Source organism: Hipposideros armiger, unplaced genomic scaffold (assembly GCF_001890085.2).
Source record: "Hipposideros armiger isolate ML-2016 unplaced genomic scaffold, ASM189008v1 scaffold_11, whole genome shotgun sequence".
NCBI lineage: Eukaryota > Metazoa > Chordata > Mammalia > Chiroptera > Hipposideridae > Hipposideros > Hipposideros armiger.
Window position 1 is genome coordinate 7,825,502 of NW_017731361.1, and position 26,095 is coordinate 7,851,596.

At 37.7% G+C, this 26,095-nt stretch overlaps 1 protein-coding gene across 1 annotated transcript in view; it reads right to left on the bottom strand.

Annotated features, from left to right (window-relative positions):
• The window catches only part of LARS1 (leucyl-tRNA synthetase 1), a 55,782-nt gene that overhangs the window by 6,365 nt on the left and 23,322 nt on the right, over positions 1 to 26,095 (bottom strand). The window contains exons 14-31 of the mRNA XM_019663463.1: positions 25,843 to 25,983; positions 24,181 to 24,258; positions 21,779 to 21,864; positions 21,616 to 21,681; positions 21,438 to 21,520; positions 20,639 to 20,777; positions 20,017 to 20,229; positions 19,465 to 19,522; positions 18,249 to 18,312; positions 15,053 to 15,236; positions 13,830 to 13,920; positions 12,836 to 12,976; positions 11,680 to 11,820; positions 11,317 to 11,427; positions 8,988 to 9,098; positions 6,623 to 6,727; positions 5,266 to 5,361; positions 3,693 to 3,825 (exon numbers count right to left, since the gene is read on the bottom strand). Of these exons, the coding sequence (XP_019519008.1) occupies positions 3,693 to 3,825; positions 5,266 to 5,361; positions 6,623 to 6,727; positions 8,988 to 9,098; positions 11,317 to 11,427; positions 11,680 to 11,820; positions 12,836 to 12,976; positions 13,830 to 13,920; positions 15,053 to 15,236; positions 18,249 to 18,312; positions 19,465 to 19,522; positions 20,017 to 20,229; positions 20,639 to 20,777; positions 21,438 to 21,520; positions 21,616 to 21,681; positions 21,779 to 21,864; positions 24,181 to 24,258; positions 25,843 to 25,983 (2,041 nt within the window). The remainder of the gene's footprint in view (positions 1 to 3,692; positions 3,826 to 5,265; positions 5,362 to 6,622; positions 6,728 to 8,987; positions 9,099 to 11,316; positions 11,428 to 11,679; positions 11,821 to 12,835; positions 12,977 to 13,829; positions 13,921 to 15,052; positions 15,237 to 18,248; positions 18,313 to 19,464; positions 19,523 to 20,016; positions 20,230 to 20,638; positions 20,778 to 21,437; positions 21,521 to 21,615; positions 21,682 to 21,778; positions 21,865 to 24,180; positions 24,259 to 25,842; positions 25,984 to 26,095) is intronic.

Sequence of the window (26,095 nt, forward strand, 5' to 3'; positions counted from 1 at the left end):
TCTCTCTCTCTCTCTCTCTCTCTCCCCCTCCCTCCCTCCCTGTCTCTAAAACAGAACTCCCTCATCATTCCAAGCAATTCTGAATCGAACTATTTCAAAGAAGCCTTAATACACAATGAGGCTTCTAAGTGACAAAACACATTTGCTTTGATGTTTCCCCATGTAGTTCATTACCACCAATAATTCTTGGAGCTTTCTTAGTGGTTTTACTATCTTTTCTTATCCCAGGCCTCTCTTATCATTGAAAATGTTGAAATTTGAGTCTGCAACTACAGAAGATTTAAGGCACTTAGGGAAGAGATGAGAGTGATTGAAAGTCCCTAGGGACTGATAATGGGAAATGGAGCCTTTCACCTCCAAGTTATTAGTTCATATGTGGGATGGGTTGTGAGTGATTTCAAGTCATTATCATCAAATAGTTGCTCAGTGGTCTTTGTGGAATAAAATGATGGTTTTAGCCCAGTTCCTCCTGGACTTAGATTATAATCACCCTCAATACAATTGGCACTAATTGGACGACTTGCTGCTATTGCAACAGACAGACCGAGAAATATGTTATTGAATTTCACTCCTCTCCCATCTCACATACTCAGCCCCCCTGAGACATCAAAGTGTCCTGAGGGCTTTTGGAAAAGTCTCACAGTTACAGTTCTTCTGAAGATATCTGGAAAAATATCAATTTCAAACTCCCCTAACATTTCTATCTATTTTCTAAAATTCACAGCAGCTACTAACACCAAACTTAAAGCACTTCATGATATTATTCACAGCTAGTATGACAAAGGATGTACGAATTACGCCAGAGGCTCAGTGAGAAAAGATAAGATACAGAAAACACATTTCGGGACAATCTGAAGAAACTAGTCAGTGCTGTGTCTCAGTAAATTTTCAAGGGAGGCAGGTTTAACACTGTACAATACAATTTCCCATACAAGAATATATCTTCTCATGTGCTACAACCTCATAATAATCCTATCCACTGGGTCCACACAAATACCTTTTTCTTTAAAAGCCACCATATTGTTTTTCTTGGCTAAGAGTTCTTCCTATTACAAAAATCTTCTCATGACTGGATATATGCAATATAAAACAGCCAAATGGAAAGCCATGAAATGGCTTCCTGTATGTTCATATTTCAAGTGTTTCAAGTTCTGCTTTCTGTGGCCTATAAATTCTAAGGATGGCACCATCACTCTGCAGCACATGGTTTACTGAGGAAACACGAGCCATGCCTATAACAACATGGATGAATCGTGATGACATTTTGCTAAGTGAAATAAGCCAGACACGAGAGGACCATGTTGTGTAGTTCCACTTTCCTACGGTACCTAGAACAGTCAAACACAGAAAGGCAGAAAGTAGAACAGCGGTTACCACGACTAGGTGGAGGCAGCATTATGAGGAGTTAATATGTAATGGGTACAGGGTCAATGTGGGATGATGAAAAAGTTCTAGACATGGACAGTGCGATGGTTGCACAACAATGTGAATGTGTTTAGTATCACTGAACTGTACACTTAAAAATTACCAAAATGGTCAATTTTATGCTATGTATATTGTACCATAATTTTTTTAAAAGTCTACAAACAATAAAATCCCTCACCCCACTATACCTGATACACAGTGAAACGGGGGGTAGTGTTTCCCTCCTGCGCAGACACCCTTCCCCTCATCCTCAGAGGCGGAATTTCAAGACCCCATCCAAACAATATTTCCTCCATAAATCCCCCCTGATCACCACAGCTGGAAATAATCTCACCCTTTTCTGTGCTGTAAATACCGCGGATGCCAAAAGAATGTATACAGGTGGACACTTTGGTCAACGTTGCTTAAGCAGTAGTTCGCCGTAATCAGAAGTGTCTGGGGCCGGCTGAGTGGCGCGATGGTTGGGAACTGGCTTGGGACGCCAGAGGGCCCCGGTTCGGATCCCGCGTATGAGGGCCAGTGACGCTGCCCTCTACGGCTAAGATGCTGAACGGCAGCTCGACCTGGAGCTGGGCTGCCGTGAGTCGCCGGCCACGGCGTAGGCTGCAGCCCCTGTGGCAGTGGGTTGCCGTGGGCTGCTGTGTGTAGCCAGCAGCCAGCGTGAGCGGCCAGCAGCCAGCAGCCGCAGTGAGCGGCCGTCCAGAGGCCGGCGACTGATCTGCCTCGCCCGGGAGGAGCGCGGTGATGGTGCCAACTTGGGCCAGTGGGGCAGAGTCTTCCACAACTAGACTGCACAGCAAGAGCACAGCAACTTGTCTGTTCCCCTTCCCCCGGTTCCCCAGCGCTGTTCCCATCCCCCCAATTCCCCAATTAAAAAAAAAAAATCTTTAAAAAATATTAAAAAAAAAAAAAAAAAAGAAGTGTCTGGATACTGATGGTGACCACTTTGAGCACCTCTTGTAATTTCAGAAGTCAAACATGACTTGTATTCATCTTTTGTTATCAGTATATATTGAGCATTACAATTTTAATACAGTTCTCCTTTCTTATAATGTGTATCCATTTTTTGGCACCCTCTGTATTATCTATACCGCTCTTACTGCACTCACAGTTTCTCCTTAGATTATGATTATGTATGTCAATAGCTTAGTCCCTGTTCCTTCACTTTATGCACCCTCCTAATAACAGGACTTTGTGGGTCCCCCAAACCCTCAGTACACACATGGAGTCCTACAAATACACTTATCTTTACATGCACTGCATATGACAGTCTCTCAAGAAACATCCACAGAAGGTAGATAAGAACAAAAAAAATAAATGGTAGAATGAATTCCAAAGGGCTATTTTAAGTCTCCTCTGTTAATGGAATATTGTTACCCTGAACATACATAGTCCCATAAATTAGGTCACTGTCTGGGATTTGCAAATCCCTTCAGAAAAATTTTACACTAATGGAACGTGGCCCAATCAACTCTTGATTGCCATCAAGAAGAGGAGAGAGAATATAAAATAGGGAATCTCAACATTAATTTTTCATCATAATTGGGAAAAAAAATCATACAGACACACACTAACTTCACACTATACTCAGCCCAAGACCTGGCTGAGTGATGAGAAAAAAAGCCATAAAGTATTACATTAAATCTAATCCTAGAAGATCAAGACTTAATCTTGATAAGGAATTAAGATTATTTATATATTTTACCTGGAGGCACATTTTTACAAGAAAGAATATGAGCTTTGGAGTCAAACAGACCCACGTTTAAACTCCAGCTCCAGGAATTCAACTGTGCAAGTTACAAAGCCTTCCTGACCTTCACTTCATCATCTGTAAAAGGGGAATAAAAACAATACCCTCTACATTACAGTGTCGCAAAAGAATTTAATGGCTAATACGTGACCCACACTTAGTAAGCTTTACTGTTTCTCTTCCTGCCCCAGGAACAGACCCAGGTTAGTTTGGAATATTAATGGTGTGCGTTCCCTAATTCTGAAAACCTCCGAGAGAAATTGCTTGTTATAATATGAAAGTGAGATGGAGTCTTCGAAAAATATCTAATCCACGAGATCAGTTGAAAGCTTAAGTGACATGGCCGAGTCACTAAGCTACCTAGTCACTATGTCCCATAGACAATAGAGGTCTCCTCATTCTTTGCACACTACACAGCTGTCCCTAAGCAGCTAGTTACTCTTCTTTCTCCCCTCTGCTTTGGACTCATCAAATCCACATGCTACTCCCCAGTGTGCATTTCAGGGAAACCATTTACCTTTGATTCCTCGGTCCGTTTTCATTAAACGTCTGATGATAGCATCACGGTTATCTCCTTGCCTGACTTCAATTTGGGTTGAGAAGTGGCCATTGGATGGCTGGGGATTCACTAGAGAAATTGACACACCAGGCTAGGAAAACAAAGAGAAAATCATTGTTATAGGAAATCAAACTTGAATATTGCTGAGAGAGGAGGAATCTCTGCTACATTTTCAAGGCCCAATGAAAGACAGATTTAATTCTGATGCTCTAAAATCATGACAAAGGGACACCAAATACGAAAGAAGAGATGTACACAGCTCATGCTTACAACCAAACGCTTAGATAAGAATGACTATGACTACATACATCAACACTGATGATGGATAATAGCGACAATTATATTTTCTCTTCTACAATTACCATCATTTATTGAATTACTACTATGTACCAGGCATTGTACTAAGCACTTTATAGATGTTATTCTATATCCTGAAAAGTAGTTCTTTAAAACCCCTTTTCAGGAAGTCTGCATGATAATGATTACCTCATTCTTTGAAAATAGGATTTTTCTGTTTGCTGGGTTTTCAATTAAATATGGTAAAACTAACAGGAAATATCTATGTCCTCTGCTTATCTAGAAAAGTCGGGCATTTTATGGACTCACAATTGCAGTCCAATGGACTTCACCAAATGCTGTAACTCTGAATGGATTCTTTAAGAGTAAACAGAGAATCTTCCAAAACTCCAAAATGTATTTATCTTCACCAATAATGGACAAAAAATAAGGGAGAAAAAGGAAATTCCAGCATAACTTAAGATAATGCATCAATCTCATTTATGCCAGAAACCAAAAATTCTTGAATAACATTTTCCAACCAAGACGCATCTGAAGAATGAAAGCGACTCTTCACTGTTTAAAAAAGTCTTCCATTTTAATTTCTACTGTATTTTTAAATAAAAACCAGGTTTTGAAAATCATATTTTTATTTTTTAAACCCTCAAAAACATCTGATGCCACTGATGTTGAATAATACTGTATGTCAACTATAATTATATATACATATAACCTCGGGACATGGAGTAGAGTGCGGGAACGGATTCAATGGAATTGTAATAGATAAGCATGATATGGGGGTGGGAGGGCAGTGGATGGGGGGAGGGGGGTTGTTACTTTGTGAGGGTGAAAAGGGTAACTATTGCATTGTTCTGTACACCTGAAACTAACAATAAAAAAAAATAAAAAAAAATTTAAAAAAAACATAAAAAAAAAGAAAGTATCTTCAAGATATATAAGTGAAGAAAGAGAAAAAAAAAATCTGATGCCATAAAACCCATAAATGATATCTGATGCCATCCACTACAGTAGAGAAAGAAAAAGTGAATATTACACCAACCAGTGAATTAGGAGACCTCAAAATCCTGCCACATTTCTAACAAACTGTGTGGCCTGGACCAAAGCAATCACTTAACTTCTCTGGACCTCGCTTCCTTCTATCTTTAAAATGATGGATTTAGATGTAATGATCTCTAAGGTCTCTTCCAGCTCTGAAATGCAATGAAATGATTCAGTGAGATTTCTTTCAACTTACTTCTGTTCTAAAAACATTAAGTGGTTTCCCAGGACAGCATTCTTCCCTGATTTTCTCTTCTGCTTCAGAGGCAAACTTGACTTCTATGCATTCTAGCTAATAGAGGGAAAAATTGAAGTCATTAGTATCACTTAATATAATTGAAATTAATCATCACCTCATTTCACCAAAGGTTCTCCACTTAACATGAAATGGTCTGTGCAATTTTATTATTTTCCATATAAACACTAAATGAAATCTGTAATCAATTATTAAACACTGATCTTAGCTGTCTCATACTATGGTTATTTATATAGTCATGTTTACCATTTTATATAATGGAATCTGGCATCTACCTGCTGTATAAGAGAAAATGAAAAATCAGCATAAAAGGTACCCACTTAAATAAATCAAGTTCGGAAATTTAGCATTTGAGAATAAAAGGCTTCCACCTAAATAGAAAAACTCAGAAATGTAACATATTGCATATGCCTGAATATAAGATGACCCTAAATATAAGTGTCCCATTGTTCCAAAGATCCAAGAAGTTTTTTGACCTCCAGGAATATATACGAATATTTAGAAATATGCTTAAAATAAATGTCTGCTAATATTTATTAATTTATTAACTCATTTATAATTACATGACATAAAATGTTTATTTAGAAATAACTATCTTCCTTTCTAATATTTCATGAAATAATTTTATTCGAACTCTAAACCTGCATATTTTTTATGTGTCTTCATTATCACTAAAACCACTTTGTCTTCTGACAATTTTTCTAGAGCAAATTATCTCTCCTTCTGCCTAAGTTGTCTGAGAGACAGCATTTTTAGAATCTATATATGAAGTGTGACTGACACAGGAACAGGGAGAATATGTGAAAGCTATTGGTAATGTTCTAGTTCTTGATTTGGGTAATAGATTCATGAATGTTCATTATAATATTATTAATAATACAAAAAGGGGAGGCCACGCCTGAACCAAGGTTACTAATTAATCCAAGTCTGTGAATCTAAGGTCTAAAAGGGGAGGGGAGAAGCAATTCAGAATACCCCATAATATAAGAGATTTTGAAAGTACTTGAATATAAGTTCTCCTCATTTTTTTAAAGATAACTTTGGGGGGAAATCCAGACATATACAGCTAATGTTTTACATACAGAATAACTGATAAGTAAAATAAGACAACCGATCATTTTTTCTTCCTGCAACTTCTATACCCACCCATTCTCCCCTCCAAAAAATTCGACTGATACATTTGGCAAAGTTACAAAACACAGAAGATGAAGTTTACAAAAAGGTTTATTATAAAACAAGAGAACTGGATTAAGTTTACTATAGTTAACGAGTTCTTACAATCCCTAGCCCCTCTTACCTCAAGGGAATTGGTCAGGTAGACTATATTCTCCATGAGCACGGCCTGTTCATCAAATTCTAATTGCAAATCCAAAACACGAGGTCCCACCTTCTCCAGATTTTCCTAACAGCCAAAATGGTTTTGAAAAACAAAATCACACTGAGAATGTGCTGAAAAGAATATATTTCCTCCAAAGCAGTCATTCTTCTCTCAATTGATAAAATCTTCAAATTTGAACAGTTTTAAAGGAAAGGCCTTGGACTCATGGTTTCTCTTATCTGTGTTTGCTTGTTAATGAAATTACTAGCTCAGTAAATATCATTTAAAGTATGATCAGATTAAGGCAGCAGTGAAAAGATCAGAAGGACAAGTTTTCAGATTCATAAAATAAATATGATTTTATCATTGTTTATTATTTAGACTGATTTAATAGGTAAACCCAAAGAATGTGCTTTGACAAGGAGTCAAACAAATGTGTGAAAATATCTGTTCAGGTAACCAAAAGGTTTTTTTCCAAGATATTAAATCTTTAAAGCTATTTCAAAGAATAGTGAATAGCCAAACAAAAAAGTCTTAAAGATATTCTTGCAAATTTTAAAATAAAAACAAAAAAGTCATACTATATGGATACTCAGATGACCCTGGCATATAAAAGTTTTATACAACAGTAGCATATAGAAAGATTTTTTAAATTTTGTTGAACATGAAATAAAATGTTTGCCACTCAAAATGTAACCTTCGAGTTCCGAGTTCACACGTACAAATATAGCTAACTGCCTAGAACATGTTGAACTTAAATGAAAATAACTGGACAGGATTTCATTTACCATCCAAGTTCTATTTCTTTTCCCATGAAAAAAAGTGCCATTTTCTTATTCCCAGGTTTATTAAACATTTTTGAAAGTTTTAAACCATTAGCAATATGCCTGGCAAATCACCAATAATACTGAAAAAAATATATTACAACTCGAATAACACTGGTTTTTAAAAAAGCCAACTCTTGAATCTAATATAACTACTTTTCAAATCAGTTTCTCTGGATTCTGTTAATGCATGCCATCAAAATTAATTTTCTTTGCAACCAAAAATGGGATATTTTATTGAATCCATATATTGACAATGGATGTGGCATTCTGACCAATGGCACTCGCTAAGTAGGTAACCAATAAATGAGCATACCAGCAGATACATTATAACTTGATTGGTATAGGTCAACCCACAATTCTAAATTATTTCTAAAACTTCAAATATCATAAGGCTCAATGATTGACTCTGGTATAAGAGAATTAAAAGGCTTTCCTAAAAATACAATCTATTCCAATATAAGACAAGCTAGGGCAATACTGGTGTCCATCAGGCAGGCTCTGTAGCCTAGAAGATGTGAGAATTAAAGTATGAGAATAACCACTACGTGCCTAGCAGGTTGGAAGACACTGATTTACATTAAAAAAAAAAAACATTTACTGAGCCTACTCTTGACAAGTAGTATTTGTGTTAATTAATACATTTACTCCTCACAGCACTCTTAAAAGGTAGGTTCTATTAATTTCCTCATTTTATAGATGAAAAATCTTGTTGCCCAAAGGATTAAAGTGATTTGTCTAAGGCCCGAAAACTAAGCAGCAGCAGACAAACAGAGTTTAAGATGAAGATCTGCCTGACCCCAGAGCCTGAGATCTTAAGCAACATACAGCCTTCTTCCTCTTTATCAAGAAAACCCATAGATCAGTTATTTATATGAAGAAAATTAAGAGTCTAACCCAATGATTCTTCATGGGGGAGGTGCAGAAGGAAGAGGTGATGATTTTGCCCCCAGGAAACATTCAGCAACGTCCGAAGACATTTTTGGATGTCACAACTTGAAGGGGTGAAGGGGAGGGTCTACTGGCTTCTAGTGGGTAGAAGCCAAGGATACGCTAAGCATCCTACAATGCACAAGACAGCCTCCCACAACAAAAAACGATCTGGCCCCAAATATCAAGAGCCATTGTCTATAAACGATGTTTATCCTGTTAAGTGAAACCTATACAAATGTAGACTCTTAGTTCCAGTAACAGGATCGAGTGAAAACACCCTGATATACGCCAAAAGAATGTGCTTCCACCCCAAAATGAAAAGAAGAAAAGGTAGAAGGTGAAGAGAATCATTTTGGACAGCAATTCTAAACCAGCTTTTCATCCACAATACATATTTGCACACACTCAGCAATTCCACAGGTACACCCCAAGTCGGATCTCTCATTTCCCACCACCACTGGTCGAAAAGTGTTGTTTTAGCAGATTTCTTGGGGAAGACTGTACCCAAAGCTTTTCCCCTTCCTTCTACTGCCCTATGTAACTGTTACTCACGTGGTCACAGCTTGTGCACAAGGTCCACAGCTTACCTTAATCATGGCGACAAACGGCATCACTTTCTTCATGTACTTCTTCAATTCTGGCAGACTGCCCAGTTCACTAGCAATGACTTTGTTATCAGGCAATTTTCCACTGTTTTTCTAAAAAAAAAAAAAATAGAGAGCGAGTTGGGAGGAAAGTGGAGAAACATATTTTAAAGATGCTGCACGATAGGTGTGCATGTAGGAAGTTGGCCCGCCACAGAATGGAGGTCTCTGCCAGCCTGCTGGGGAACAGCAGAAGCAAGTGCGGCCCCTGGCATCACGAGGAAGGGGAATGACTAATCCAGAAGGGAGTCGCCTATCCCCTCTAAGTCCAGCGATTACATGATTCAGGTGATGGAGGAGAAAAGCAGGTGTATCTTACTGAACACCAACTTTTCCCTACAACGGCACCTCCAGGATTGTAATAATAGATTCTATCTGATGAGAAAATGAAATGGTCTTATAAAGATCTTGTTTGTCTTCAAACTTCTAGAAGCATTTCATTAGTTATAGAAAAATGGTAAACTACACAACTATCCAACAAGATTTATATAATGTCTTCTTTGCAACACTCTTTGTTATAAACTGTTACCACAAACGTGAAAAAAGGAAATCTCTAGCTATCAATCTGTTAATAATAGTATCATTTCTTTCTACTCAAAAACAAATGCCTGCACCATATATCACTAATATGCAGTAAGTCCCAAATGTGCTGCCTGAATGTAAATTCACTTCTGCAAACATCCAATGTCCCCTTTAAAGGAGTGAGAAATAAAGCAGGCGACCTTCCTGGAACTTGGGGTGACTTATTTCCTCCTTATTATAGAAGCACAGCATCAAAGCCAAGGGTTGGGAATGAGCCTAAATAAAATAGTAAGATTTCCAATAATCCATTTACTTTTAATTCTAACCTTTACTAAGGTGCATGGGAAAAAAATGTTTTCTCTAGTTGTCAATGTGTTGCTCTGAAATACAGATCAAAGAGAAGAGGATAGGAAACACTCCTTTTCCTTATGTCACAAAAAACATGCCATGTTCAACATAACATTCTTCTTGATTACAAACTAACATTCTTTTAGTTCTTCTGGATGAAAACAAAAGTTTTAAAGGAAGCTAATCATTCCAAATAATGCCAAGAGATGATGTTGTTTTGAAACTATAGAACTAGTCAATGAACACGGAATGAAAATATAACCTTTAAAAGAACAGTGGTAGTGCGTTTATTTTTTAATACGTGGAACACTGCATCCTATGTCCGGTTCTTCTACTGCACTGCCTCCTTGAAAATGCTAGTAGGCATATGCAATCCACTAGGCACGATTTCATTTTTCTACCCACCAAAGGAGCTTGTACTCTTACCTATCATAAGTTATAACCTGCAAGCGAATTCTAAAGGCACCTTCTTTTTCTATTACACACAGAGGAGGAAGTAATTCTCCACAAAAATAGGTTCACAAGAAAGAAAAAAACACTTGCTCTTCTCTCTCCATCAAATTTTGCCAACGTAAAAGTTTTTCTGAGTATTTCAATTAACTATGAAAATTATTGAGACAAAATTCTAATATAAGTCTCTAAAATCAAAGCTAAGGATTTTTCCTTTATGTTATTATTACTTTTCAGGCTTTGGCCATAATCTCTATTTTGTCTCTCTCACTTTCTCTTTTTTAATGGTTTGTGCTACCAATAACTGTTCTTAATAACCTGAGCAAAAAATCCTACAACATATACACTGTTTCCATATTTTCAATGTGAAAGGGAAAAGGTAGGTGAATTTTGAATTTTTCTCTTTAGGAAAACCTAGAACTAAGTTTAAATATTAAGTTTCCTTTAAATAGAACTATTGCCTTTAATAGCTATTTACCTGACAGAGCCAAAAACAACATCAGACTCCCCATTTCTATGGGTAATTATTCAACTGAACATTTTCTTTAAATTACTCAAAAGCTGAGCTTCAATTTTTTTCAAACATCATAAGGTTAAGGCTTCATGAATCTCAGTGTTTAGGTCACAACAAATCCAAAGGGCAAACTCAGTCCTTTTGCTTGATGATTTTAACCGCACGTATGAAAAAGTCCCACACCCTTTAATTACAGACACTCAGATTCAGTGTATTTTTGCATGGAAGTTTCAAAAGCGATGAAAAAGCAGCAGCTTTTCCCTTGGCATCCATTGAAGAGCCACCAAGGATAACAAGAAACGCTCCTTGCCTGGACATAATTAAACAAGGCTGCCGCTCTTCGCCAGCACCCTCAAAACATCACCAACATCCTAAAAACAGAAGCGCCGTAGGCAGGACACAACAACGTTTGGGGAAAAAGTCTGCTGAAAGCATCACCTCAAAATGATTACGGAGAACTGACAGGGTGGTATGTTGCCAAGACGGGTAGTTCTTCGCCACATAGATGGTACAGTGCGAAGGCTTCGGAGGGGGCTGCTTGTCAGTCTTCTAGAGGGGACAGGAAAAGAAAAGCTCATCAATTTCACAAAACCAAAAACAAAAAGAACCCTTCCAAGGTATATACCACTACTGCCTTTAATATTAAAAACCATGCATACTACAGAACTGCATTAGCAAAGAAGACAGGCCTACACATTTTCATGAAAACTGTCTGAATTTTCATTACTGTTAAATGTTATTTGACCATTAACTTTTCAGGAAGGACCTTTTTAAAATAAATAAATAAATAAATGACTTCACCTTCCCTTTAGGTGGCATCATATAGCTCTTCAGCCGCAGTCTGAGGTCATGTGCTACCTCCATGAGATACTGTGAGGAACGTATCAAGGCTTCATCCACATGACCCACGACAGGCCATGAGGCATTCAGAATTGAGCCAGGCTTTTCCATTAAAAGAAAAAAAAATGTTCAGGGAGATTAGACAACACAACTATTTTGTGATTCTTGATTACCATCTCATAGCAAGGCTACCATCTGTAACTGTGTGCTCACGGCTCAAACCCTGACTCCACGGAGCACACTTCCACAGCCCCTGATCTAATGTTCCCCAGGATTCAAGCTGTGAAGCCTGACTCTACATTCTTAATTAGCATTCAATTGTACAAGCACATTAATACCCACACACATATGCTCACTTTCAAAGAAAATTATGTAATGCTAATTTGCCTAAACTTAATCATTGTTATATAAATTATGCACACTCTCAGTTTTTATCCTATTAATACATCTAGTATTTAAAGTATGGCTATTCGGAATATACATCATGAGCGCATTTTTGTATTGTTCATGCACTGCGAAATACAAGAGCCTGGCTAATAATGTTGGAAAGGACTTCTTAAACCAGTCAATCTGTTTATCTGCAAGCCAGGGAGAAATAATTGAATTTATCCTCACAGTAAGAATGCTAATATGATATCCTTGAATATGCAGGCCTATATATGCCAGGAATTTTATATAAAACAAGAATATTTATGCAAATATATACTCCTATCTTTGTTTATAAGCAGTTTATAACATTATATTTCTCAATCTTTTCACCTTTTTAACAAACACGTGGAAAAACAGTATTAGTTATGCATGTATTCAAATGTATATCTGAATACATTTAAATGTATTATAACACCTCCTAACAGGAACTAGGTGATAAGCCACAAGCACATAGTCATGCGTTTTTAAAATATATACACTGTGTGTATATAAAGGCACATACACGATGTATCTGTCTAAACAGGAGGTAGCATCAGTTTAACCTGTTACAATAATTCTGATGATGAATCCAGCATTTTTCTTGAAATACTCACTTTCAGTCTTTTTCTCTGAAGTAACATTACCACGACATTTATTTAGTAAGACCCAAATCAAAACCCCCCAGCACATCTTAACTACATAACAATACCTTTCCCAGGAGTGTCCAGATGTGCTCACATATATGTGGGCAGAATGGAGCCAAAAGAAGAGTCTGAACCTCAATAAACCGGAACACGAGGTCTCTGTGCATCCCTTCTATGGCCAGTTCACGGTACTTGTCTTTTGCGGCCTATAAAATTTGAAATTATTTACCATTTCTCTCCCCATACGTCTTTAAAATAAAATTAAAAGGAAAAATATTCAGCATATCTGTTTTAATGCATTTTTAAGTTCGTAGTCTTTTAAAAGTCTGTAATGAATTTTAATAAAGGTTCTACTTTAAGAATTTACAAGTAAATGTGTTATCAATTCTTGTCCACAGGAAACTTCAGTTCTGAGTCTCAAAAAAAATTTTTTTAAAACATTGTGTAACAGACATAAAAGTTGAACAATTTAAACTGTATACTAAGGGCAAAATGCTCTGAGCAGCATATAGGAAAGATATTAAGCTCAAAAAAGGTTATAAATACAACACACTGCTATGCTCAGCATTTACCTTTATTTAACTACATCTATGAAAACCAAATTACATAAATCCCAGTGTGATATTTTACAAAACTGATTGAGTAAAGCTACATTTTTACTTTAAGCATGTAAACTGCCAAACTTGAGGAAATACTGACACCATGTGGAAAGCCTCAGAAAATGTTTATTTTCAAACTATAACAATTAATTACAATTATGCCTTTATTTTTTATCAACTTAAAAACATTTTCCTGCAAAGTATGACTGCTTTTTAGATTTAATCTCTTTATTAATGCTCACAACTCAACTAAGAACAGAATTACTTAAATTAACAGAATAGGAAAAGTACCAAAGGAAACTTTACAATCAGAATTTATTGAAGAATTTAAAAATTTCTTTGCAAGATTTTCAGTCTCCACTTTACATGAATTATTATGGCATAGCAGGAGGGAAAGGGGGCAAAAACACATCATAGTCACACTGACATTTTATAGCAACTAAAAGAATTAACAACCTACCTGAAACTCAAAAAACCCTGTTTTCAAAGCTTCTTTAAACATCATCTTTTCATAGTTTTGATCTGTTTTTATAATTCCTGCATTCATTTCACTATTGAAGAGGAAAAAAAAGGTTACTGAGTTTAAAGGCAAGAACGGATAGGTATGAAAACCTGCGGCACATACTAATAAACAGCAGAATGAGAACAATGCCTGAAACATTCCATGCTCCTCCACCATGAAACCATCTCTATGTTCCTTAAACCTGCCGATTGCGGCCTCCTCACTGTCTATCCACTCTGAAGTACATATTGTCATCTGACACTGCTTAGAGCTCCTGTTTGTGACAACGCTGTTAACCATGCGCTTATTCAAGAACTCCTTGATGGAAACTGTTAGGAAGCCCAAAACACAATGTGAAAATAGCTTACCTAAAGTTATAGTCGGGTTTAACTGGTGCATTTTAAACAACTGATATTAGATATTTAAGAAAAATTGTCTTCATGCTACCTCAGGCCCTTCATAATATGGCCTAATCTGGCCCCAAATTGTTTCATCTCCTACTTCTGCCTTCCATATACTGTACTTCCAATAAATACCATATCTTTGTATGGCTGTCGCCTCTCCCTGCAAAAATCCTGTTTATTTTCCAAGAAACCCAGAACTCACACTCCATCTTAATTCCTTCAATCCCTATTATTACACATATAATTGGTTTTTCTCTCCTGCTAGACAATAAGGAAGGATCAAATCTTATCTATCTTTGTAAAACCAGTGCTTAGGATGGTTCCTGATACACAGAGGTTGATAAATGTCTTTTGAAGGGAAAAAAAAAATGATAGTTCTCCATTTCTTTTAATCTACTTTTCCTTGAACCATTCACCCTACTTTAATTCAAGGCAGCATGGTAAAATGGTTATGATAATGGGCAAGAAAGAAGCAAATTCATATCCAGGTTTGGAATTACTAGCTTTGAGGCATTTTATGAAACACTTTATTTTTCCAAGCCTCAATTTCTTTAACTATAAAATAGAGCTAAAAATATCTTTACCATAAGGTTGCTTTGAGGCGAAAATCAGATAATGGATTCAAATAACTTAGCATAGTACCTGGCACAAGAAAGCTTTCAATGAATGGTAGCTACTATTCTCGTCAATTTATTTTAGGGGGAAAAAAAGAAAGCTTAAAAATGCAACTGGACTAAGCAACTCTAAAGTACAAAGTGGTTGGGGTCCACAGATTACCTGGCAAAAACTCTATCATTGAAGGTGCTGGCAGGACCACTTCTCAGGCTGTCACAGTTGGCAACCATTTCTTTCACCCACTCCACCCAGGTGTACAAACGGAGAATACCGGCATCTGCCATGGCTTCCACAAAGTTAGCGTCTTCAACAGTGTCACCAGCATCAGCCAGAGCCAAGCGCATTCCTGGAGGAAAGGAAAAAAAAAAAAACCAATCAATGATTTAAAAACATGGTTACTAAATATCAACTATGAGTCCAGCTGGGTACAATGCCAAGCCTACATAAAAATTAAGACATAACAAACGCTTTCAAGGACTGCCATGGATCAACAGCAAAAACGAAAATCACCGAACATAGAATCCCTAAAGATATTGTTGAAATATCTGAACCATCTGTATTGATTTGCATACACTTCGCATCAATACGTGTTTCTTCTCAAGCATGTTGAGTTAATGAGATAAAGTGATCTTGAATGAGGCAAAGGAAAAAAATGATAAACTGGGGATAGATATCCTAACAACATCTCAGCCTCATCTAGAGGTAGCAAAATATTATATTTTAATGCATGAGAACACACAGTGGTGCCTTATGTGTACAAATACATATTTTATTTCTTAGTCCTAAAAGTAGATTCTTTTAAGTTTTCTACCAACAAAATTTTACTTTTCAACCTACTAAAATATTGGAAAAAACCCATCAATAAGAGCTTAATTAAGTAAATTATAGGACATCCTTCCAATGGATGCACTGTATTGCTGCCAAAAACAGTGAGGAGAGGGCCGGCCGAGTGGCTCAGTTGGTTAAGAGCTCGCTCAAGAGTTTGAGCTCTGAGCAACAGCGGTTCGATGCCCGGCCCGAGCTGAGCAGCCGCTGAGCTGCCAACAGGTAGCAGGATGGCTCAGCTAACAAACAAACAAACAAACAAACACAAAAGGGCCGGCCGAGTGGCTCAGTTGGTTAAGAGCTCGCTCAAGAGTTTGAGCTCTGAGCAACAGCGGTTCGAGTCCAGCCCGAGCTGAGCAGCCGCTGAGCTGCCAACAGGTAGCAGGATGGCTCAGCTATAAAAAAAAAAAAACAGTGAGGAAACTATATTGTGTTATGGAGACAGCTTCTTTCCTTAAATCTCATGCTAACTTCAAACTTTTCTTCTGCAGCTTCCACACCTCTCTCAGGCTCCTTAGAACTGAAGAGAGTGAGGGCCTTGCTCTGGATTAGGCTTTGGCTTAAGGGAATGCTGTGGCTCGTTTGATCTTCTCTCCAGACCCCTAAAACTTTCTCCATATCAGCAATAAGGCTGTTTCACTTCCTTATCATTTGTGTGTTCACGGGAGCCGCATTTTTAATTTCCTACAAGAACTTTTCCTTTGCGAGGTTGGCCGAGTGGCTCAGTTGGTTAAGAGCGCAAGCTCTGAGCAACAGGGTCGCCGGTACAATTCCCACATGGGCCAGTGAGCTGTGCCCAAGCTGAGTTGCCGCTGAGCTGCCAACAGGCGGCAGGATGGCTCAGCTGGTGAGAGCACGTGCTCCTAACAACAAAGTTGCCGGTTCAATTCCTGCATGGGATGGTGGGCTGCGCACCCACCCGCCGCCCCCCACCCCCGCAACTAAGATTGAACATAGCACCTTGAGCTGAGCAGCCGCAAGCTGCTGATGGGTGGCCGGATGGCGACTGGACTTGGAACTGAGCTAGCTGCGCCCCCCACCACAACTAAGATTGAAGGATAACAACTTGGCTGTTCCCCTTCCCCAATAAAATCTTTAAAAAAAAAAAACACTTTTCCTTTGCATTCACAACTTGGCTAAGTGTTTGGTACAGGAGGGCTAGCTCTCAGCCTATCTTGGCTTCCAATATACCATCCTTACTAAACTTAATCTAATTCCTAGCTTTTGATTTAAAGTCAAAGACATGCGACTCTTCCTTCCATCTGAATACTTAAAGGCCATTGTAGGGTTATTAACAGGCCTAATTTCAACATCGTGTGTCTCAGGGACTAGGGAGGCCCAGGGACGGGGAGAAAGATGAGGGAATGGTCAGTGAGCGGAACAGTCAGAACACACATTTATCGATTAAGTTTGGGAGGCTGCAGCTCGTGGTGCCCCCCCCAAACAATCACAATGGTCACATCAAGGATCACTGATCAGAGACCACCATAAAGAAATAAAATGAAGAAGTTTGAAACATTGCGATAATTCCATAGACAGGAAAGTGAGCAAAAGCTGTTGGAAAAATGGCAACAATAGACTTGTTTGATACACGGTTGCCACGAATCTTCAATTTGTAAAAAGCACACTATGAAGCATAATAAAGCGGAGATGCCTGTATATATACCAACCCACACATACGCCTGTTTATTTTTAAATCTGTCAGTATATAAAATAAAAACCATGAGTTCATCTTGATATCACCAATTCCGATCCAACACAAGGTTCATTCCCCCTTTACTAATTTATAGTTTCTTTCTCTGACAGTGAGCTCTCGTCTACAATATATTTATTTAACACATATAAAGCAGTTTCAGAATTGTTAATCTATACCATAACTTATAAGAAATATATTTACTAACTACAGTATTGTGTATTGTTCTTTTTTTCCATTACAGTACCCACTTAAAATACAGTTTTTCAAGTTACTTAGGTTAGTCTTTCCCCATCCCCTTGAGAATGGTCTCAAACTGTGCGAGCCATGATTAGTAAAAACAAGTGCCATGGTGACCACAGACTAAGTTACATAAGAAATGAACAGGTCCTTCAGGTTGTTAGTGCATTTCTTCTCTTGACAAAGTACTGATCAAACGGAACAGTTCTGAGGCCAGGGAAAAAATATTCTTCTGGAAAATGAATGATCCCAGGGATGAAGTCACCCAAATTTATACCAAATATGGAGGAAATACTTGGGAACATCGCTGCAAACCAACTTAATCTTAGAAGTAATAGAAATCAGAAAGAAGCCAAGTAGAAATTAAAGTGAGTTTCTTTTAAAAGAAGGCTGTAATAATCTTAGCTTGAATTTGTTCCTAAAGATCACATCAGCGATTCTTGTTTTAAATATTACAGCACTTGTACACAGAGAAAACATGAATACTTTATAATTACTGGTAAAAGCAAAAGAGAAAAAGCAATGAAATTACAATTTTAAATTGCCTTCTGTAATCTGAGAATAGGACCCTATGCAACAGCAATAATAAAGTATACTCACCATCAGCTGAAAATTTGTCAATAGCTTGGGTCAGAGTGAGAAAGTTGCCTGTGGATTTTGACATCTGGAATAGAAAGCCAATGAGTAGGCATTAGCAAGAATACATATATATAAATAGAATAAACCTAATCAGCTAAATCAATTAAATGGGTTGGCCATGATCAGATAAAGAGAAAAAGTATAAGAAATGTGAAAAGAAACCTTACACTAATTTTACAGAGGCGGAAAATGAAGTCGTCACTAAAGTGCCATATATGGGTCATTCAGCTAGTCAGTGACAGAGTGAGGTGAGGCTTTGGTCTCCAGTCTGATAACCTAGTTCACGGATATTTCCATTACATTAGCCTGCACTTTTGGTTTAGACATGTGGAATTATTCCTCTACTACTTTGGAACACTTTAGTTGGTCATAAAGAAGAGTTTTATAGCAATTAATTATTCAGAAATAAATGCACTCGCTGATGAGGTTACAGTCAGGGTTTCAGGCAACTTCCTGTCACTAGGGCCACAATAATTGGTTGTGCAAACTGTGCTCTGCCTGAGGGCAGCACGGCCAAGGAGGCACTGTACAGAGCCTAGCAATCTTTATTATTTAAAAAAAATTTTATGTCTTTCTCATAACTTTGCAGATACCAAAGAGAAGTGATAATTCTATCAAGTTTCTACATGGCAATGAAGTATCTCATACTAATAAAATCAGTACAGTGTATAATATAATAATGTTGAGACCAAAGAAGGTGTCATGTTATAACAAACTACAAAACTCTATGATCCTAATTTAATGGCCAGTCGTCACACTACAAAACAAAAAACAAAAACCACCAAACTATTTTCTCAACTTTATGAAAGAGACAGTCTAAGGTCTCAACACTAGGATCTTTACATTTCTGTCTCTGTCTCGCTCCGTTTCTCTTTCTGTATCTGTCTCTTTCTCTCTCCTCGAGTCACAATTCATGTCACTTTTAGTCATGCTACATACAAACGTTATAATAGGTGATGTCTTAATAGGTAAGTCCCTCCCCTCAATTCATACTATCTACTCTACTCACTCAATTTTAAAGATAAAACTTTATGATGTTATTCCTAAACATTTTTAAGGGAAGGTTTTTAACTCTCTGACTTTCATATTACTTCTTCTATTTAAAAAAAAAGTGCAGCTTCCTAAATCTGAAACGTTTTCCACAGAACCTTAACTTTCAAGAGGCAAAGAGCCTTACCTTCTCCGAGTTGAGTAGGAGATGTCCATTTGCTCTCACGGCTACAGGCCATTTGTCACTTTGCAGGTAAGTGTTTAAAGACAGAAAATAAAACTTAAAGATTATGGTTTATACTTAAATTCTGAGATAAATACTAAAAGATCAGTAAAAGTTTGCTAGGACAAATGTACAAGAATATTTACTAAGTCCTGTTTGTAACAGGAAATGAAAACAATGAAAGTGTCTATTAGCAACGGACTAGTTATATAACCCATAGGTTATATGGTACAGGCATACAGAGAAATACCACATATTTTAAAAATACAGGCAGGGCTATATATGTGGATATAAAAGGATTTTAGAAATACGTGATTACATAAAAAAACACGAGACAGAAGAGTGTCCACCACACTGCATCTTTATATAAATTAAAAAATGAATCAGGATAGATATTTGATGCTGGTTTAACTGGCAGATCTGTATCCTACACAATCACTTCTTATATATTTGAAGCCACAGGACACCCTTGTCAACAAGCAATAAATTTAGTCCACATCTTTTTTTAGTACTCACCTTTGTTCTGGCCACATAGCCACATGATTATAAAGGTAATAGGAAAGATGATTTGGAACAAGATCCTTGCCCGAGGCTCGAACATCCACAGGATACCAGAACTCGAACTCCTGCTTCAACTGATCTAATTTTTCCTTTGGGATCTGAGTCTTAGGAAACGGAGCCTCCTTGAAGAAAACATAATCCCAAACTTCTCTGGTCATCTGCTGTGGTCTGTATTAAAAATGAAACAAGTAAACAACAACGATTTTATATATATATATATATATATATATATATATACACACACACACACACACACACACACACACACACACACACACATATGTTTTTTTCTTTGAAAGAATCGGTATTTTAATCTAGTCATGAATTAGGAATCTTAATGTAGTTACAGTAACAAATGAGAACCATAGGAGTGTAGACTGGATAACAATGATAGAGAAGGAGATATTTATTACTTTTTCTCAGTTCAATAGCAAAAAAGCAAACACATCGCAACAAAATTCTACTAAACGAGTTCTTATGAAAACTACATATTTTTAAAAAGCTTCAATACATACATCAAAAGATTACATCTTTTGCTGACAAACTATAGACTTCTTTCCCTTATCCATTTACCAACCTGATGCCCAGTGGAGACTCTGCCTGTCCGCGCAAGTTACCCCCCTGCAACAGGTGTGCCACTGTGTAAAATGCCATGTAAATAGTGGAATCGGAGAGTGATTCAATCAGCCACTTCTCATCCCAAGGCAGACGAGTACCTGCAAGAAAAAAAGAAGAAAAATGAATGCATGCGAGACCTAAGAGACACCTCATCTATAGAATCCACATGTTCAAGAACAGGTAGGTCTAGGGCGGCCAGGGGCTCAGTTCGTTAGTGCGTGTGCTCTTAACCACAAGGTGGCCGGTTCGACTCCCGCTTGGGATGGTGGGCTATGCTCCCTGCAACTAAGATTGAAAACAGCGACTGGACTTGGAGCTGAGCTGCGCCCTCCACAACTAGAGTGAAGGACAACAACTTGACTTGGAGCTGATGGGCCCTGGGAAAAACACACTGCTACCCAATTTTAAAAATATATATATAGGTAGGTCTATACCACACACAAAGCTATTATTTAGGAAGCTCTTTAATTTACTGGAGTAATTCATAGAAATAAAATGATACATAAAAAGCAAAATGGTTGAAGCCCTGGAAACTTTTCACAGAAAGGTCACACCATAAAAGGTACATGGGTTACAGAGGGCATCCTTCTACCACCAGGTAGATGGTAGGGGACACGTCCTAGTTTCCCTCACCCTCTCACCGAAACCTCTCACTTCCAGTTCAGAAAAACACTAGAAGGGAGGGGGAAAGGAGAAAGCGTCAGTTTGCTGTGCAATTGGCGAAGTCATTCAAACAGAAAAATCTGAAGTTTGCTTACCTAAACCGTAAGTTCTTGAGCAAGCATGCTCTTGCAGCCAATCTAAGGCAGCTTCAAAATTCCTCTTGGTCTCCTCACAGAATCTGGAGAGAGTACAAAATAAAGTCTCTCTTTACCTTGATCGTCTCCCACTTTTCTCATCTCCTTTCCCTTCCCTCGTCACTTTCTCCCATCTTACATTTCCAAGTTCTTCAAGCACTGCAATGTCTGTTTTTTCCAGTTCTCTTCTCCATAATCCAAGTACCTGGGTGTGAACAACTGATTAGCAAAAAACAAAAGGCAAAGGGATAATAAGCAAAGTGACTGAAGGAAATTTCTTCTCGCTATAATGAGAGACTAACCACTGGTCACACAGGGCCACGACACATTCATCTGCAGACCGGGACATAACTTGTTTCTCTGGTTCCATGTAAATAAATGCATCTCCCTAAGTGAAAGTAAATAAAAACTGGTCAGATATTGTGTCAAGTCCATCTCTGTTTCTTAAGGATAATAAAATTAACTTTTAAAAAATGCTGTGCTACCAATAATCAAAACCCGACGTTTTCAGTCTATCTTCCTTCTTCCCAGGGTAAAGTTATCTGCCTTATTTCTATATAACACTTGCTTTGGAAAAGGCATGCATCTGTCAAATGCATCACCTTCCCTACATACAGATTATTCCTCTTCAGTGAAAAATGAAAGCTGTTTAATGGTTTCTCATCCTGTGGTTTGGAGGTTAGGCTACCTATGACACCCTCTTACCCTTGTTATAATAACAATATAAAGAAAATAGAAAATTAAGTGCATGAAACTTTTTTTTAAAATAACATGCACAAAAATTAAACATGGAAAATATTGTTACTAAAGATATACATAGTGTCCTGAAAAAGTCCCACTAGAAAACTGACCATGAAACTTACTTTTCACCAAATATAAGTATCTCCTAATGTATTATTGTTAAGCGAGGATAATTTTTTTAAATACTATTCAGCATTATCATTCATAAAATGATTCATTGCTGTGTTCTTCATGCAATTCCTCATGCTGAACTTAAATAGCTGCAACTTTTACTTAAAGACAGTGAATTAAAAACAGACATTTAAGGGGTGACCGGTTAGCTCAGGTGGTTAGAGCGCAGGCTCATAACACCAAGGTGGCTGGTTCGATTCCCACTTGGGCCAAGGAGCTGCGCCCTTGATTGAAACAACTAGATTGAAACAACTACTTGACTTGGAGCTGATGGGTCCTGGAAAAACACACTGTTCCCCAATAAAATTTCTTAAAAAAAAAACAGACATTTAATTTTGCTCCCTTTCAAAATTCCAATAAAAGGGCAACAAAGAGGGGTTTTTTAAAGGCAAGAACCTAGAGACAGAAGAATGAGAGAAGAAACAATCAATATCCCCCAAACTTTGGAAACTAAAAAGCAGGATGAGTGATAAATGTATTAGCAGATTGAAAAAGCTGGCTGAATTCTTAGCCAGCAGTAGATAGCTAATAAGCAATCCAGTTTGCACTACAAAACCTCCAAAAAACTCAGGAATTGGTGGCACAAGATAGTTCTGAAAGAGGTAACGTTGAGGCCAAAAAGAGGACTAGCTGAAGTCTTTTAAAAGAGGTTAGAAGCCCAGATACCATAACCCACACTATGCAGACAGGCAACTGCTCCTCCCCGCACCAACAGAACAAGGAGAGTTTATTCTCTGGAGAAGTTACAAGTCTCGCCACCAGAAGGCAAAGCTAAGGCTGGGTCTCCTAGTGAAAACAGAGCTTAGGGAAAGCCAGCATGCTGGGTATTGGTATGCACGCTTGCAATCGTCTCCCTCTCAGCTCCCAGAACATTCAGTTAGCTAAGACCCTTTCATCCAGACAGGAAGAATCTCCTGTGGGGAATCTAACATTTCAGACATGGAAGGCTGCAAAAATTTACCTTCCAAGAGCCCTTTCTCAGGAACGATACTAGAGGCAGAGCTTCACCAAAATGAGAGTAAGTAACCAAGAAGCCAGGGAATCCAGGATACAGGAGACACAACTCAAGAGACGCAAAGGAAATATTTAGTAATGGTGGAGGAACATCCAGATGACATCCATGCAGCAGGACAGTAAGCGATCAGTACAGACCAAAACGGGCCAGAAGGCTCTCCGAGAGCTGTCTCTAAGACAGAACCAAGAGCATACTGATGGATTTGAAGGCACTGAGGGGAAACAGACAGCTGAGGCAGAGTTTTGGACAGTGTACTGGTAAGTATATTTAAAAGTAAGGAAATTTAAAAAAAGAAAAAAAAGTTATTAACTCCAAGGAAAGCCAAAAGCTGGTGAAGAAAAAATGTCAGCATACACACTGTAGATCAGTCATGTCTCAAAAATGGAAACACTGGCTGTTGCTCTGACATAAGAAACTTACAAACATAAAGATAGAAGGGGAAAAGGATGAAAGTAAAAAGTAAAGCACTACAGGAAGAGTAAATTGTTAATTACTAGTATCTCAGCTGGCCTTTGGCGAAGCCATTCAAGTTCTCTGCACGTGCCCTGTACATGCAAACTTCAGAACACGGCTTTCATCAATGTTACACGTGGGAAATTCAAGTTAAATGAATTGCTAAACAGGTCTCCTATTTTCTGCCACAAAACTATATGCTATCTTTAATAAAGCTCCAAGTTCTACTATAGACTCACTGCTAATTAGCACTGTAAAGTCCATCTATTATTAACTAAAAGCTTTTCTCCTAGAACAGCCTTCAGAGGATAGCCTATCGCATACAGCATCAATCATCTTTTTCTGAATAGTCTTCTTTGCATCTTGGACCTTCTGTCCTTTAAATCCATCCACCAACATTACCTAAAAGGATGAGAATTGGGAAAAAAAACCATATAATTAAAATTTGTTTTGAGTTGCCACCCCCAGACTTTTCCCTAACTAAATTTACTTCCACCCACCAACCCCAAGATATTTTAGGGTGAAATTGATCACATTTATAACCACAACTTTTTATTCTGACATAGCTTGGATAACTAATATTGATAACACAATTTTTTTGTTTTAGTATAAGTAGGATAGCTATCATGATTAGGAAGAAACTCACTTCCTTCCCACGTCTCAGGTTTCCACGTGGACAGAATTCCACTACACTGACTCATCTCACTATTAAAGGCTTTGGTAGAAGGAACTGAGCAGATTCAGCTCAGCTCTCTCTAGGATTCTCTTTCCAAATCCACCAGTTGCCAGGCAGCATTCTCCTTTGCTTGGCCATGTGATAAGTTTGGCTCTTAGAGGAAGGCCTACTGTTTTCCAACTCTGCCTTTTATTTAGTGGGGAATTTAATTCTAGGGCAAGGTATTAGCTTGCCCACTGTTGTCACAGCTCTCAGTCACAATCCCCTTTCCAGTTGATATTGACCTCCATCTCTTCACTCCTGTGTGTCTCTCAAGTAGTTTCTATCTTAAGGGAAAGACACATGTTCTTTTTTTGACCTTCCAATCCTCTAACATACCAAAACAATTCATTTCTATGTAACTCACTGTTATGAAATTACACTTCTTGATCATTATGGTGCAGTGGTTGAAAGAACAAATCCTACAGCCAAGTTGCCTAGTTTGAATCTCAGTTCTGTCACTGGCTGGCTATCTGGCTGATCTTGGGTAAATTACTTAATCTCGTTGTGCCTGAATTTCCTCATTTGCAAAATGGGAATAATAGTGCCTACTTCATGAGGTTATTTTGAGATTCAAGTAAGTTAATATGTAAGTACTAGATAGGTGTTGGCTTTTATCATTAACCAAAATGTGTAAGTCACTTAAAAAAGATATAACCAAATGAGAGTAAAGGTAAAAATAAAAAGCATTCTCATTTATGTCCTTTAAAAAATCTTCACTTTTCACCTCCAGCACCTAACAACTGAGCTGAGCTTTTACTTTCTCTAGCCTAGTCTCCTTTCTATGGAAATGTAAGAAGCCACATTAATCTATGCACAATTAAGGAAAAAAGAGGTTCAGAATATGTTTGTTGTATTCACTTGGCACTGAATAGGCATTTACAAGTAAATTAATAAACTGAATAAAACTGCTTATTTAAAATATAAACTTCTTAATTTTAGGAGCAAAAGAAGGGACCAAGCAATAAACCTTTGGAGTTTATTACATAATAATATGAACTGACTTTAATTTTCTACTCAAGAAATTCATTCCTTAAGAGATTCTTAGAGGGCACAAAAATGTAACTTCTGTAAATGCTATTAGCCAAAAAGAGATTTTTAAGAAGTTTGGAACTAGTAGACTACAATCTCTCATTAATTTCATTAATCTGCCTTAGATCAATATATGGCTGAAACTATACTGAATTTCTCTATATATTTTTAAATCATTAAGAAGCAAACCACAGAGCACAGAGCAAATCAAATTGAAACAGTGAGAAATTATTCCTTACTCCATCATAGAACCCTTTCAGGTATAATTTCTCCTTTGCTTCTGCAAGTTTCTCTCGGTCATTCTGGCTCTGAACTTTCAATTCCTCACAAAGGGTCATGGCAGAAAGATTTCCCAAACCTGGGATTTCAATGACTGGCACCTGCAAAGAACAGCAATGTCAGGAACTTATTCACCCCAAATGAACACAAAAGCAGCCCCATGGGGCACAGTCCTTTTGCCTCTACTGCCCAATGAAGTCATTTTAGGTCTTA